Source organism: Cucurbita pepo, chromosome LG09 (genome assembly GCF_002806865.2).
Source record: "Cucurbita pepo subsp. pepo cultivar mu-cu-16 chromosome LG09, ASM280686v2, whole genome shotgun sequence".
Taxonomy (NCBI): domain Eukaryota; kingdom Viridiplantae; phylum Streptophyta; class Magnoliopsida; order Cucurbitales; family Cucurbitaceae; genus Cucurbita; species Cucurbita pepo.
Genome location: NC_036646.1, coordinates 4923280 through 4939174, shown reverse-complemented (window position 1 = coordinate 4939174; position 15895 = coordinate 4923280). Strand labels below are relative to the sequence as shown.

The 15895-nt window shown below is 35.3% G+C and overlaps 3 protein-coding genes across 3 annotated transcripts; 2 read left to right on the top strand and 1 right to left on the bottom strand.

Moving 5' to 3' along the window:
* Positions 1-1196: 1196 nt before the first annotated feature.
* On the top strand, positions 1197-3984 carry LOC111801720 (thymidine kinase a-like). Its single transcript, XM_023685837.1, has 4 exons — positions 1197-1643; positions 2715-2859; positions 3015-3136; positions 3316-3984. Exons 1-4 carry the CDS (start codon positions 1321-1323, stop codon positions 3572-3574), a joined length of 849 nt encoding a protein of 282 aa, XP_023541605.1. The 5' UTR covers positions 1197-1320; the 3' UTR covers positions 3575-3984.
* A 1889-nt stretch (positions 3985-5873) lies between these two features.
* Positions 5874-6628, bottom strand: LOC111801719 (NADH-ubiquinone oxidoreductase 20.9 kDa subunit-like). The gene is made up of 2 exons (XM_023685836.1): positions 6350-6628; positions 5874-6260 (listed from the first exon to the last, which is right to left on the bottom strand). Exons 1-2 carry the CDS (start codon positions 6501-6503, stop codon positions 6112-6114), a joined length of 303 nt encoding a protein of 100 aa, XP_023541604.1. The 5' UTR covers positions 6504-6628; the 3' UTR covers positions 5874-6111.
* Positions 6629-9135: 2507 nt separating this feature from the next.
* Positions 9136-10706, top strand: LOC111802402 (PLASMODESMATA CALLOSE-BINDING PROTEIN 5-like). Its single transcript, XM_023686750.1, has 3 exons — positions 9136-9255; positions 9451-9702; positions 10438-10706. Exons 1-3 carry the CDS (start codon positions 9177-9179, stop codon positions 10470-10472), a joined length of 366 nt encoding a protein of 121 aa, XP_023542518.1. The 5' UTR covers positions 9136-9176; the 3' UTR covers positions 10473-10706.
* The last annotated feature ends 5189 nt before the right edge of the window (positions 10707-15895 follow it).

The window sequence follows — 15895 nt, the reverse complement described above, 5'->3', positions numbered from 1 at the left end:
AAAAAATGCGAACATATGTAACTATAGTTTCACGTTTTAATGTGACCTAAAATCATGTCTACAACCTTAGGTTCAAAATTTATTCTCGAGTGGGTTTGGTTGTATAGTACTTCTCTACACATGCAGGTAGACCCATTAGGCAAATCCCTCATTTTCGTATACTACTTCTCTACACGCGTTGTCAGACACCACGGAGGAAAATGCCCGCATGATATCATGGCGAACATAGGTATCAAAGGTATGCATCCGTACTAACATAACATAATGGAGAAGTATCCCGATGCACATGACATATATAAATAAATGAGGTCCCCATGGCTTAAAATCAAAGCATATACTACGAATCATTTCATTATTTATTTCATTCATGTCATAGTACACACATGAGTCATGTATGCATAGTGTCACAACTTCACTGACAGAAAGTAGGTTGTGATCCCCACACATAAGACAAACAAGGGGAGACCATTCGACTACGTGAGGGACAAGATTGAGAAGGGTCATTTGCGACCGAGGATGATGGTGCATCACCCGCAATGAAACTAAGTCCAGGCATATACAAGGTTCCAGAGAATGAGGCGATATGAGTGTCGAAGACAAGCTAAAAAATGGCTGGGTAGGGCCCCGAACCATAACCTAAGAAATTGGAGTTTCGATATGAGTTTCGTATGCGGCTCGCGAATTAAGTCTGTCGATATGAAAGATGAAAGCTCACCAATTTGGTATCAATCGAATACTTGACAGACTATGCACAAAGATGTATGTCTGCTCGCCAAAAATGACGTCTACTCAAGAAGAATTGAAAATGCTTTCAGGAGGCATGGTGTTAACTCTCCACCACCTTAGGCCTTATGGCCTAAGTGAGCTATCTTGTGGCATGTATGAGTGTCATAGCATAGGCGAGTGTCACAAGATAAGCATCTCAGACGTCTTCTTTTGAGAAAAGGTCTTTCAAGGCGAATGTCGTTTTTTTATTTATTATTATTTTTTTTTAACTTAATGGTATTTTTTAGATTTTTTTTAGTTAAAAAAAATATTATTTAAACTTTTAAAAATTTAGATATATATGTTTGAAAAAATGTAAAGTTAAAAAAGGGTATTTGTATTAATTTAATTTGAATTTTAGATTAAAAAAAAAAAAAAAAAACATTTAATTTTGTATAATTTAATTCAATTCTTATTGCTGAGCTGGGAACGTAGCTTCAACAAAGCAGAGTTTGGGGCAAACCAAACCCCAACCTCTCCGCTCTCCAAATCAAAATTTACAGACCTTTCTCAACCCTTTGCCAAAACCCCATCAAAACCCTCCTCAATACGCTTATGCTACCCATTTCTAAGATGAAATCCTTCGTATCATCATCATCTTTCTCAACCCTCTCGCCCTATTTCCCCATTACCGCTTCTCCAACCCTCTCTTTGGCTTCTAAATCGACGCAATGCAACCCTATATTCACTCAGTTGTCCAATTTTTTCTCTCTGAAAACGCCCAGAAACCAGGGGTTTTCAACCCAGAAACGAAGTGCCCGAATGGTAGCTTCTTTGTCACTGCCCTCCGGCGAGGTTCATGTGATAGTAGGGCCGATGTTTGCTGGGAAAACAACCTCCCTTCTTCGGCGGATTCAGTCCGAGAGCATCAATGGCAGGTATTTTATGCTCTGATTTTGTGCTTCTATTCATTAATCTAATGGGTTGCGAGTGTTTATTGTAATGTTTTCTCTAGTCTCTTTTGGACTTGTCTCGCTTGTATTTCTAAGTTTCTACGATTAATGGAAATGGGGCTTATTGGTATGATAGTAGGTGGTAAGTTTGCTAATAGATTGGGAGAATTTGTATTGGCTTCAATAATAGCATGAGGGTATCCAATAAGAAATGAGAAGAAATTGGCATTCTAAGGTTGTGTTAAGATGCTCTAATACCATGTTAAGAATGAGAAACAAAAATGGGATTGAAAGTCCTCTGTTCCGTTCTCTGTCACTTTCTTCCGTTCTTCCGTTCTTCCTCTTCTCCCGCTCTGATACCATGTTAAGAATGAACCTATATCTCTCTTTCTTAACAGTTTTGAACGGTTCTAATATGATTATTCTTGTCTATGCGTACAAATTCTCAATAATAGAGTCATGCATATTGGTGATAACCGAGGGGTTAGGCTGAAATATGATGTGGGTTTTGGCCTCTTGATAACGAATGAGTTAATCGGGGGAATTGACAAGCTGAGTTATGATTCTTTGGGGGAAATGCTCTAAAAAGAAGCACAAAAAATAACTAAATCCCAAGCTTTCCCTAGTTTTCCTTAGCTCTTTTGAAAGAATTTCCCCTTTAACGTAGCTCTCAACACTCTAGAAGGCAGCCCTTTTAACATTAGACCATATGACCTTGACTCTTTCTTTGAAACAAGGCTACTGATACATAGACATTGTTGCACCAAGTTCTAAGGTCTAACAGTTTCCATTTGAACTGTAAAATAAAGAAACATTCAAGAAGTAGGCGACTTGCATTTTCACAATGCCTTTTGGCTTTTGCAAATGTATGCACCAGTTCAGTTGGATTGTACAATTTGGCGTTAGATCTTATAATTTGGAGATGATACAAGAGTTCACTGGTGATCACCTACTTGGGATTTGATAACTTGGATTGAATTTGTGCTATGATGTATCTTGATTGGTGTAGAAGCCTCTTTTTTGGGTACAATTCATAAGAATTATTATTTTTTACAGAAGTGTAGCCATTATTAAGTCGAATAAAGACACAAGATATGGACTGGATTCGATTGTGACGCACGATGGCATGAAGTTGCCTTGCTGGGCATTACCGAACTTATCGTCTTTCAAACAAAAGTTTGGTGAAGGTGCTTATGACAAGGTATGATAATCCTACCTTCTTAAGGAAAGCTTGATATCTCTCTATGAGGCTAAAGATTTGGTTTGCAGTTAGAATGAGCAGATAGCTGACTAATTGGGCATACTGATTTTCCTGTAAACTAAATTTTTAGTTCGGTTTTGATAATGGTATGATAGCTAGATGTGATTGGAATTGATGAAGCTCAATTCTTCGATGATCTTTACGATTTCTGTCGTGAAGCTGCTGATATGGATGGCAAAACAGTAATAGTTGCTGGGTTGGATGGGGATTACTTGAGGTATTATCAAAGTTACTGGCGTAGTTTTCGTTCGTTCATTCGAAATATTTGAATTATTTTCTTCAAAACTGATGGCCTGTACACATTCAATAAAATGTCATATTGATTTAAACTGAATACGCATTAGTAACTCAGCTAAAGCTTTTTTGTGTTGGGGTTTATCTGAAAAACATGAACAGGAGGAGCTTTGGTTCAGTTCTTGATATAATTCCGCTTGCCGATTCTGTAACAAAGTTAACTGCTCGATGCGAGATCTGCGGGAATCGAGCTTTCTTTACATTAAGGAAGACAGAAGAAAAAGAGACGGAGCTGATTGGTGGTGCTGACACGTATATGCCCGTATGTCGACAACATTATGTTAGCGGGCAAGTAGTGATAGAGACAGCAAGAACTGTAGTAGAAGAAGCACACAAGGTTGAGTTTACGACCACAGCATAGTTGTTCCTAGTAGTAGGTCTGCAGAATCACATACAGCCCAGCAGCCTATGCCGAAACATAGCAGTTGTTCGGTTGCCCCGACGACTATGGTAAACAAGGAACGGGCGATTTTGGGAACGGATGGAATTACGGTAAGCATTTAGTCAGAGTTGAAGAGAAGAGTGTAGCAGCAGGGGGAGGGAGGGCGTTGTGCTGTAGGTTTAGAAAATGGGATTGTTTTCATGGATTGGATGATAGGGAAAAAGGAGTGAATGGTATGTCATATGTATTTGTGTTAGTTGAAAACTCAATTCATTATTGAGGGAGGAGGAGACATTCATGTGTGTATTATTGGGTAAGTTGTTGATCACACACCTGTTTCTTGTATTCTCAGTTTCCATTGCAATATAGCAACTACTTTTCATAATTAATTAATGAAAAAGTTGTTTGGGTCTGACCTATACATGTTGAAAAGTTAAAAGAAAAGTTATATTTTCTTCGAATGCATGTGATAGGATCGTGAGATCTCATATTGGTTGGAGAGAGAAACAAAATATTCCTTACAACTCTTCTTAGTGGATGTGTTACAAAACATACCTGTTGGAGAGAAACATTCCTTGAAACGTAACAGGTAAAAGTGCAGAATATCTGCTAGCAGTAGGCTTTGTCTCCTTATTTCTTCACTGTGGATTCTCGTGTCATTTTCTTGGAAAGATATTAGATCACCGTGGGACACTTTAAAATGAGTAATGGAGACCATTCCTTTATTCACACAAACCCTTCAATGACTTATCGACTGCCTTGCTTGAGGAAGAGTTTCACTAAAATTGAGACAAACCGGAATAAAGAAGTTAATCTCAATGTCTATTACAAGAAAGGTGAGAAATAGCGGTCAATCGTTGGATCTTGGGATGCAAAATGAAGCATTGTTGACAAACCACTTTCCTCAAGACTCAACCTAATGGCATGAGGTAAGTCATCAATCATGTAATACTCACATCATTTTCCTACTGCCAATGGAGTTTTGTCTCACTAACAGAGTATCTCAATAACTTATTCACTTCTAATTTCTCTCCATATACACATAAATACATATTTTCCAAGAATCTGAAACAGAAACAGAAACAGAAACAGAAACAATTATACTCCAGAAAAAAAGAAACAACATTATTTAGGCATCCTATGAACCATAGAGTATCCCACCACCGGATGATCCAAACCATTCTAAGTGTTCAATTATTTGTTGAGTTTATAAAGTATCCACAAAGACCAAGGTAAACACATCATATACATTCCAAGTTTATAACGATATCTATTTCTTTCTTTAAAATCGAAGGTTTAACCCTCCACCGCACCGAAGTTTATGCAGTCACCTATAGAGCCTACATTAATCTAGTCTGATCAAATATCTGTAAGAAACAAAAGGGTATCCCACAAACAACCATACAAAAATTAAAATTTTAATTTATAACCCTCAATCCCTCCTGTTAGGAAGAAGAAATCATAACTGCAAGAGTAAGATCAGAAAGAATTTGTTGGTGATAAAATGATATATAATCTACATCATGCCATCCAACGAGCACAAAATAGTAGCGGAACTTACAATGAAGGCTATCCTTTTATGAGACTAAAGAAAGCATTCAAAACATCATGAATCATTTCCAATTTTCATCATATGAAAAGAAAAATCATTGAACCTTTTATCTGTTTAAACAAAAGGCCATACAGCCAAAACAATGAGAAAGTAACAAGCAAAGCAAGAAAAAGGAAATTGAGCAAAAATTATGCTTAAACTTTCTCAGGAGCTTAAAAACATCTAAGGTTCAAACAAACAAATTTCATAATCCAACAGATTGTCAGCCAACTTTCCAAATATTCTACCTGCTGAAATGCTGTGACAGCCATCAATGGAAAAGTAACAAAGAATCTGATATCTAGGATCTATCACAGCCACATCAGGAAGAGCAAAATTTGCCTACTAGGAAAAACGTTAACATTTGTGGATGACAATCACTTAATCAGAACAAGACTGCTTGAAAGTTGAAATGCTAGCACAAAAGATCACATAAAAGAGCATCACAGAAAAATGTGTGAGAACTTTTTTCTTTTGAAGTTCATTGGTGTAATACTGTTTGGATAATAAAGAACATTTGTCTCCCTCTTAAAGCTACTGCGTACTACTTTCAATTTCCTGGTCGCACCCTGAAACTCTGGAAATCAACTCGAGTTTATGATAATCTGGCAAGAGATATTATATTCTAACCATACCAACTAACATAGGAAATAAAAAATGGACATACAAATTGCACAAAGATAAGTATATGGTTCATTTCTCCAAACCCCTTAACGGCCATCTTTGTTTATGGATCAAAAACAAAGAATCATGTAAAGTCTTCAACTATTTCATTTAGACGAAAAGGAGCAAAACAGAAACAGAGTGAAGTTTCATTTAGCTTATTGACACAACCCGGTCGCATGGTTAATAAGTAGAACATCGTAAAAATGTCCACAAATGGAACTCGAAATTCAGAAGAAAAAAAACCCTAAAACGCACAATCTTATTTTTTGTAACGAGCTACCTCGCCTTCATTGGGGAAAAACCCCATAAGCCGACCAGCCGAGTTCTGATAAGCATACATGAAGCCTCCCATCAGTCCAATTAAACCGCCGGTCACCATTGACGGTCCTCTAATCCCGGGCTTAATCCCTAAAACGCAAATAACACAACACATTTCCAGATTAGTAAAGAAAAAGGAAGAGAAACAAAGAAAAAGAGAAGAAAGAAGAAATTGGCACCGGAAAGATAGCCGACGGTAACGGAAACGCCGGTGATGGTAACGAAACGGAGGTAATCGAGAGTGTCAAAATTGCCGACGACTTTGGTGAATGGAGGGTTCCGATCTATTACCGGGTACTCCGGCTTGGTCGATGCAGTAATGTCGGTGTTCATCTTGTCTTCTCCGGAGCTGAAACTGAAACTGAAACTGAAACTGAAACCGAATCTGATCTCCGCCGGCTCTCTTTCTCCCTATATTGCTGTGGGACTCTGCAAAAACTCGGTTGCCGAATCGCTGCAGTTGAAGACGATGCAAAGTGTGAGTGATTGAATGGGCTTTTCATGGGCCGGGCCCAAAATAGTTACATCAGCCACGGCCCATTACAAAAATGAGACATCTGGATAAAGGGCCATATTTAAATATATATATATATATATATCTATATATATATATATATATATATGAGAAATTAAAATTTTATATTTAGAAAAATTGTGAAAATAAAAAATTTAGGTTTGATCGAGAGTTCAGGGGGGTTTTAGGTTTGGAAAGCCGGAAGTTCGAGAGTTCGGGTTACATATAAAAAGATGTAACAGTCCAACTCCTCTCTACTAACCTCTCAGAAGTCGTCGCCCCAAATCTTTCTCTCCTAACGAACCCTTATCACACAAAACTTAGAGGCAAAACTTTTAACCCAAAACAATCTCTCCCTAACCAACCCTAATCACGCAAAACTTGCAAAACTTCTCATGCAAAACTGATTTTATTTTACAGTAAAATTTTGCTTGTCTTACGAAGAGACCGTAATAGTAAGTCATATTTTACATTTTTCTTTTCGTTTATCGAATAATATTAATTTTGTTACAGTTAATTAAGTTTGAGTTAGAAATTAAATGACGAAAATCTTTTTATAAGTTTTAAGAAATCAGTTCACGATAGCATTTTTTAAAAATAAAAATAAATTAAAAAACTCATTGCCAACATCACTAAAAGGAGAGAAACTAAAAAAACCTTAATTAAAAAAATTGTGAACAGAAGAGAGAAAATAGAAGATCTGAAAAAGTATTAAATTGTTAATAACAACCAACAAAATAACATATTTTTTAATTTAAGTTTTACTATTTAACACAATTGAGAATCCATGAAAATATGGAATTTGATTTTTACCGAAGGACGAAAGCAAGCAAATTTGGAGTTATATAGAACTTTAGCTAAGGGCAACCAAGTAAGTGGTCTTACTATCAGCTTGATTGGAAGACTTATCTTATGTAACACGTGCTCAATGACTCTCGCACATGTCATGTATGCTTATATAATATGATGATATGATATGATATGATAATGTATTATGATGATGTGAATTGATATGTATGATGATACGATGACATGAATTGATACAATACGATTATGCATTATGATGATGTTATGTTGATATGATGGTACGTTGGAGTGATGATTTATTATGACATGATGACATAAGATGTATAATGCTGATACGACATAATATAATAATATTTCATATTACGATGATGTGCATGTATGAGATGTCATGTTGTATTATGATAAAAAATTTTCTGGTACACAACCTTTATGAGATTATAAATGATGAATGTATGCAAGCTTATGCATGCATGTTACCGAAGTAAGTAACCATTCAATTTTTTTTTTTCAATATTACTTGTAGAGATTGTTAGAACGTGCTAATATGCGAGCATATCTTACCTTAAGTGGTTAGAATATGCATGATTAAGACTCTAGAAAGAAAATTTGGATGAGAACTAGAGTAGTTTAACGTTGACCTAGGTCAATATGTTTCTAGTAGACCAAACAACCAAGGATCATAAGTAGTGATCAGAGGTCTAGACCTTAGCCCCAAGGGGTTAGTCTCGAGTGTTTTAGCAATGTGAGATGAGATTTAAACCTCATATACACCCTAAAAACTTAGTAAACCTTCGTGACAAGGATGACTAAGAAATCTCAACAGGCCTAGTTGCAGTGTGAATGGTATCACCAGAGTTTATTCCTCATATCTCCTCGGGTATGCTATTAGGGCTACTAGCAACCTAGATCGAACTTTTAGCACCCTTCCAAGCGGTAGGAGAACATGCACATTACTATCGAGCCAGACCTAAGCTGGATAGTGTAACGCTCCGAGGCGACCATGTGTCTTTATCTAGTGGAAATGAGCAGGGTTCTCTTGAGGGCATCTACATTGTAAACCTATCCTAGTGTATGGGACCACACAAGTAACCTAATAGCTGATAAGCACCATGGTCACTCCTCCAAACTCATAGTGACTCTATGGCCATATGGAAGCGACTTTATACATGGCTCAAATTTTTTAGTAGAGTCATGATTGGTTTTTAAACTCTGGATCGATTACAAGCCAAGACAAATAAAAATGGATCGATTATAATAACTTTAAAAAAAAAAAAAAACAAAGGGAGTTCAAAGTGCATCAACACATGCATATATATATATATATATATATATATATATATATATATTTGATTTCAAGAACACATCCAAATAAAGTAATGTTAATGAGACATGTTAGCCTTTGTCATCTACACACCTTCCACTATGTTACATCCACTAACTTGATTCCCCTCTTCCCACAACTAAAGTGTTAAGCATGTGAGTTCAAACAATTATTATACTCCAAATCTATGTTTAAACCTAAATGATTCCCAAAAAAGAAAGCTTCAAGTGTTTCTTTGACGTAAGCTTGAAGAAATGAATCTTAACTTTCTCCAAGGCTGTGAACTCCTCCTGTCATTTCTTAAAGACCAAACCTTTGTTGAAACATGGCCACACAGATCATTTAGAACAAAAAAAACACTACAATGTCTTCTCGTTCTACTCGGCTCACCATTCTCCACCTGTCTGTGCTGCTCGCTTTCATCGTAGCTCCACGAAGATCAGGTACTTAGCTTCTTTTGTTTGTCTTGTTTTTGTTAGGAATCACGACTCTTCACAATGGTATGATATTGTCCATTTTGAGCATGAGCTCTCGTGGCTTTGTTTTAGATTGGACTTCCCCAAAAGTCCTCATACCAGTGGAGATAGTATTCCTCGAAAATGGGTTTGATTTTTTTTTTTTGTGTTGGGTTATGAAAGAGGGGCAATTGGAGGAGTGGTGCATAGCTGATGAGCAAGTGCCGGATGATGAGCTGCAAAGAGCTCTTGATTGGGCTTGTGGGAAAGGAGGAGCGGATTGTGGTGATATTCAAGTGAAGCGTCCTTGTTTTTACCCAAACACTGTTAGGGATCATGCTTCTTATGCTTTTAATAGTTACTATCAAAAGTTTAAGCATAAGGGTGCCTCTTGCTTCTTCAATTCCGCTGCCATGGTCACCGCTCTCAATCCTAGTAAGTGTCCTTAATTGAACCCATCTTCTTGATCTTTGTATTATTTTTGTAACGGTACAAGCTCATCACTAGTAGATATTGTTCTCTTTGAGTTTTTCTATATAGTTTTTGTAACAGTACAGACTCATTTTGGGGTTTCCTTTTCGGGTTTTCTCTTAAAGTTTTTAAAATGTGTCTGGGAAGGAGAGGTTGCCACATCTTTATAAAGAATGTTTCGTTCTTCTCTTCAACCGATGTGGGATCTCGCAATCTACCCCCTTCGGGGCCCAACATCCTTGCTCTCTCCAACCACGATATGGGATCTCACAATCCACCACCGAGAGGTTTCTACACCCTTGTAAAACATGTTTCGTTCCCCTCTTGAATTGATGTGGGATCTCACGATCCAATCCTATGAGGTTTCTACACCCTTATAAAGAATGATTAGTTCCTCTCTCCAACTGATGTGGGATCTCACAGTCTACCCAAGAGGTTTCCACACACTTGTAAAGAATGTTTCATTCCCCTCTCCAATTGACGTGGGATCTCATAATCCACCCCCGAGAGGTTTCCACACCCTTATAAAGAATGTTCCGTTCTCTTCTCCAACCAATGTGGGATTTCACAATCCACCCCTTTCGAAGCCCAGAGTTCTCGTTGAAACTCGTTCCTTTTTCCAATCAACGTGGATCTCACAGTTTTATTGGTGAAGTTGCTTATACATTTTCCTTAAACTAATCTTCCTTTCCTTGGCAGGTCATGGTTCATGCAAGTTTGAGTATGTACCTTGAAGAAGAGCATGACTTAATCATCGAAGAGGCTACCTAATTATAACTTGAGTATTCAACGTTTTTGATATGGATGAAGATATCTCAATCATATAATATGAACTACAGATGGTTACAAATTTTGAATAAATGATAATTTAGAATTATGGTCTTTCGTTAATGTGTTTGATTTGCAAAATTTGAAATGTACTGATCAAATTTTAATATAATGAATTTGAGTGTTTTTGTTTGATCTTACTATTATGAATATTAACACCCAATTTTATTTAGAGAATAATAAATAATTATTAAAAATAAATGTTGAGAGAAAAAATATTAACCTATTAGACAATAATTTAAATAATAAAACATCTAAGATTGTTCGAGCACATGTTCGTGTAATATCACGAACGATTGTATTGGATTCACTTAATAAAAAATTATTAAACTTTTTACTACCATTAAAATCGATATAAAATATGAAAATTAATTTTATCAAAACATTAAACAATTTGTTCGGTCAATCTCAATCTACTCCACCCTCAAACACCTCTCGAGAATTTGAATAATCTCAATCTATTAACTTTACCAGCGCCTCTTCATAATCTGAATAAAAACTTTCTTGACTCTTTTACCGATCAAACCCCAACTACTACATTTTAGTTGCGAGTTCAAAAGCAACCGAAGTAAAAAGTAAATAATAATTATTATAATAATAATAAAAATATTTCAATCTTTTTTTTAATTAAATGTTGTCGGAAGGGTACTCCAAACATCAGATTTTTTTTAAAAAATTTTTATTATTTCATATATTATATATAATTAATTTTTTTCTTTTTTAAAAGACAATCAAAATTCACCCAATCAAATGATTTTAACTAAAAAAAATTGTTATCATAAATAACATTAATTAATTTAAAATAATGGTAAAAAAGTCAACAATTTTATTTTTTCACGGACAAATTAAGTTAAAAAAATAATTATAAAATTCATTAAAAGAAGTAATACGTGTTCAAGTAACAAGAACAATATACTTTAATATATCACCCTAAAACTTACATTAAATTCACATCATAAATTTCATATTTAAAATTCACTCAAAAATTAATTTTCCTCGTAAATTAATGCATCGGTATATTTTTCTTAATTTTTTCCTCTTTTTAAATCATAAAAAAGAATAATCGAAAAAATAATACTTTCACTACGAACATGTCTTTAAAAAAGTTATAACAAAGATTATTGTAGAACATTTCTTCGTTTAACGACTTGGTAAAAATATAAGCTAATTGATTACTAAAGGATAAGGATTAGGGTATTCCAAATGTTCCAACTCGACTTATTACAAAATCCAAAGCTAAAAAGATTCAACAAGCATTTATTCTTCATCTATAAAATTGGATAGACTCGGTTCAACCATTATTTCATGTAACGACCTAAAATTTTCTACTTAATTTAAGGTCGCTACTGTATACGTACCATAAACATTGAATGCGGAAGACTTCATTTAAATTCCATAAACATAACCTTTAACTTAAAACACAACCATGGACTTATGTGTTTCGAAAACATCTTTAAAACGACATAACAAAAGACCCGAAATAAAATAAATAAGCGTTTAAGTTTAAAACATCCTATTCTAGCCTAAGTCTAGGAAAATAAATACCATTATCCTATGCATGTGCCATGATCTCAAGTTGCGATGTTGTCGTCAGCCGTACAGGAATGTCTTGCCTTAACCTGAAAAATGTAGTAGCACATTGCTTGAGTATTTACAGAAATATTCAGTAAGTGACCCCACTATTGAAATTAAATGCAATAATCACATGCAATGAGATGATGGGACCTATCTTTCATTCCGTTTTCCCTACGGTGCTATCCTAACGGGTAATTTTGGACGTGTACCATATACTCTACACACAGCCCATACGTGTGAGTATGGGCTCGCCAGCTAGTTCGCATACCACTGGGCCACTTTCCTTATCCGGTGGGCATACTCTGGGAGCCTCTTAGGCTGGATACCCGCTAGAACTAGTAATCGTCACAGCAGCGCTATGCAAAGCATAACGATCGTTGTCCTGCCATTGGATGTACGTGTCCGTACCCTCGTGATGGGATAGGGGTATCCCCCAAATGCATGAGCACACATAATGCATGAGGTCCCAAAACTTTTCCATTTTCATGGTCCTTTAATACAACCCCTCTAGCTTTATGTACATATCATATCATTTTTCATATCGTTTCAGATATCGNACTCGGTTCAACCATTATTTCATGTAACGACCTAAAATTTTCTACTTAATTTAAGGTCGCTACTGTATACGTACCATAAACATTGAATGCGGAAGACTTCATTTAAATTCCATAAACATAACCTTTAACTTAAAACACAACCATGGACTTATGTGTTTCGAAAACATCTTTAAAACGACATAACAAAAGACCCGAAATAAAATAAATAAGCGTTTAAGTTTAAAACATCCTATTCTAGCCTAAGTCTAGGAAAATAAATACCATTATCCTATGCATGTGCCATGATCTCAAGTTGCGATGTTGTCGTCAGCCGTACAGGAATGTCTTGCCTTAACCTGAAAAATGTAGTAGCACATTGCTTGAGTATTTACAGAAATATTCAGTAAGTGACCCCACTATTGAAATTAAATGCAATAATCACATGCAATGAGATGATGGGACCTATCTTTCATTCCGTTTTCCCTACGGTGCTATCCTAACGGGTAATTTTGGACGTGTACCATATACTCTACACACAGCCCATACGTGTGAGTATGGGCTCGCCAGCTAGTTCGCATACCACTGGGCCACTTTCCTTATCCGGTGGGCATACTCTGGGAGCCTCTTAGGCTGGATACCCGCTAGAACTAGTAATCGTCACAGCAGCGCTATGCAAAGCATAACGATCGTTGTCCTGCCATTGGATGTACGTGTCCGTACCCTCGTGATGGGATAGGGGTATCCCCCAAATGCATGAGCACACATAATGCATGAGGTCCCAAAACTTTTCCATTTTCATGGTCCTTTAATACAACCCCTCTAGCTTTATGTACATATCATATCATTTTTCATATCGTTTCAGATATCGTTCATCATTCATGTCATATTGTTTCTCATTCTTCAGTTCTCAAATCATACATAATTCTAACGGGGTTATATTTCATGCCATTTATCGTAATTTNAACTTACGTCCATGGTTAAAAGTCTTGAAATGTTATATGTCTGTAATTATATTTTTATTGAAAATCTTATTTTTCATCGTTACTTTTGTACAAAAAAGAGTAGATACAGTTATTTCAAGTTATTCTAGGCTTTACCACTCTCTGTATTTACCTCTCTCTATTTAATTTGTGGTTTTTTAATTCATCTTATTCTTGTTCTATCTGTTGACTTTTAATTCTGTTATACAAATCTTTCCTCAATCTTCCCTCTCTCTCCATTCTGTAAATAGATTTTCAATTAGATAAACATTTTCAATGATGTAAACAAGATCTCTAATCCTATATTTATTTTCATAAACAAATATTATTGGCCAATGGATACTATCATACAAATTTATAGATCTGCCCACTAAAATTTTATTGATTCTAACCTTATTATAGTATCTAGTAAAATATGGATGAAATTTGATCATAAATTAATTTCTTATAACCATAACTATTAAGGAAAAAGGATGAGATAATATTTTACCGTAATAACAGACCAAAATCTCTCTGGGTAAATCTTCATCATACTTCTGAAACGTCATTTTACTTTTTCTAACTTTTTTCTGTTTATTTGTTGGACGAATTCTAACTTTTTTCAGTTTATTTTTGTACGAAGTGTGATATTGTGGGGTTGAGGGGAGAGGATGCCGTTGGGATGAGAGGTTAGTGGAGAGAGAGGTGGGTAAATTTTATTTTTATTTTTATTTTTAAGTAATCATTTATTTATGAATTATTATTATTATTATTTTGATGTATATATTTTTTTATAATTATTTTTATTTGTTATTATTATTATTATTTTTTTTTTTTGGGCTATTACATTTCATGTGTTACTGATTCAGATTTCATGTTATACACACTTATTCGGTTAACGAAGGACCATTTGGAGGTTTAAAGGTGAATATTTGCACAATTAAAGTAGCAGATGAAGTTGCTATAATGATGATAATTTGTTAAAAAAATTTATTTATTATTTTAATTTCATAATTTATTGTAGTAGGAAATTATTGGTCAAAGTGACCGTACTTTTTTTGTGGAGATTTAGAGGGCAATGGGAGTAAATCATATCCACTCACTCCTCTACTCAACATTTGAAAAGTTGGAAGTTTCTTTGGTGGATAAATATAAATACTCACAAATTACTATCTAAAAAAATTAAGTTTTTGGAAGAATGAAATTGAGCTCCCATGTATGAGCCAAGAGACATCAATCATACAATATGCTTTAATGAAGACGTGAAAAAAATATTGTATATTGAATTATATGTGGAAATCACTACAAGTAGAGTAAGATTTAAATTACCTTGTTGATCGAATATCTCAAGGCGAGAACATTGTTTGAGATTCGAATCACTCCACAGCCAATATTGATCATGTCAATCTTGAATGATTCTACATGCAACCTAAACTAGATAGAATTACAAAGAAACTTAGTCATTGGCTAAAGAGAGCACAAATGTTTTTTTTTTTTTTTAACTACATTTTCCAAGTCTACTTATAAATACAACACATGCTTTATATAACCTCAAAATGAAACTATTAAAGACATGAACCATTATGGAATTGTAACTTAAAGTAAATAAAAAGTCTTAAAATACATTAATGAAATACAATAACTCTAAATTACTCTAAATTATAATCCACCCAAAATTTATAACATGAAACTTCATTCTTGTTCAATGTAAGCCGTATAAATTTATAACATGAAACTTCATTCTTAGCCGTATAGCTGGCAATAAATGAGGAGAGAGAAAGACGAGTTGTACTACTCTTCTAGAGTTAAAAAAAAAAAAAAAAAAAAANGAGAGGGTGGAGCGGAGGAGACGAATGACGGAGCTTGAAGTGCTCGTCAGTAACGGTGGGCCGAACGATTGAGGAAGGGAGAACGCTGACGGTAAGCCCTAATGGTGTTATTTTCATTGTTCCTTTCCAAAACCCTATACATTTGTCTGAATCGGTGTACCTAGGTTATTGTCGAGGGAAGTTGGTGAGTCCTTGTGGAGAAGAAGACATGGGGGGCTGAGAGGAAAGAAAGATCAAGAAGAAGGTGGGAAGAAGAGGCCGAAAACTGAGGGGGCACGACCCGACCCGACCCAACCCACCTATACAGAACCCAAACCCGATTTTTTTCCCCATTCCACACCATTTGATTCGTCTTTATTCAGATTTAGGTACTTGACTCACACATTCCATAATGCCTTATTATAGGAAAGTTCCAATTAGCTTAGTCAAT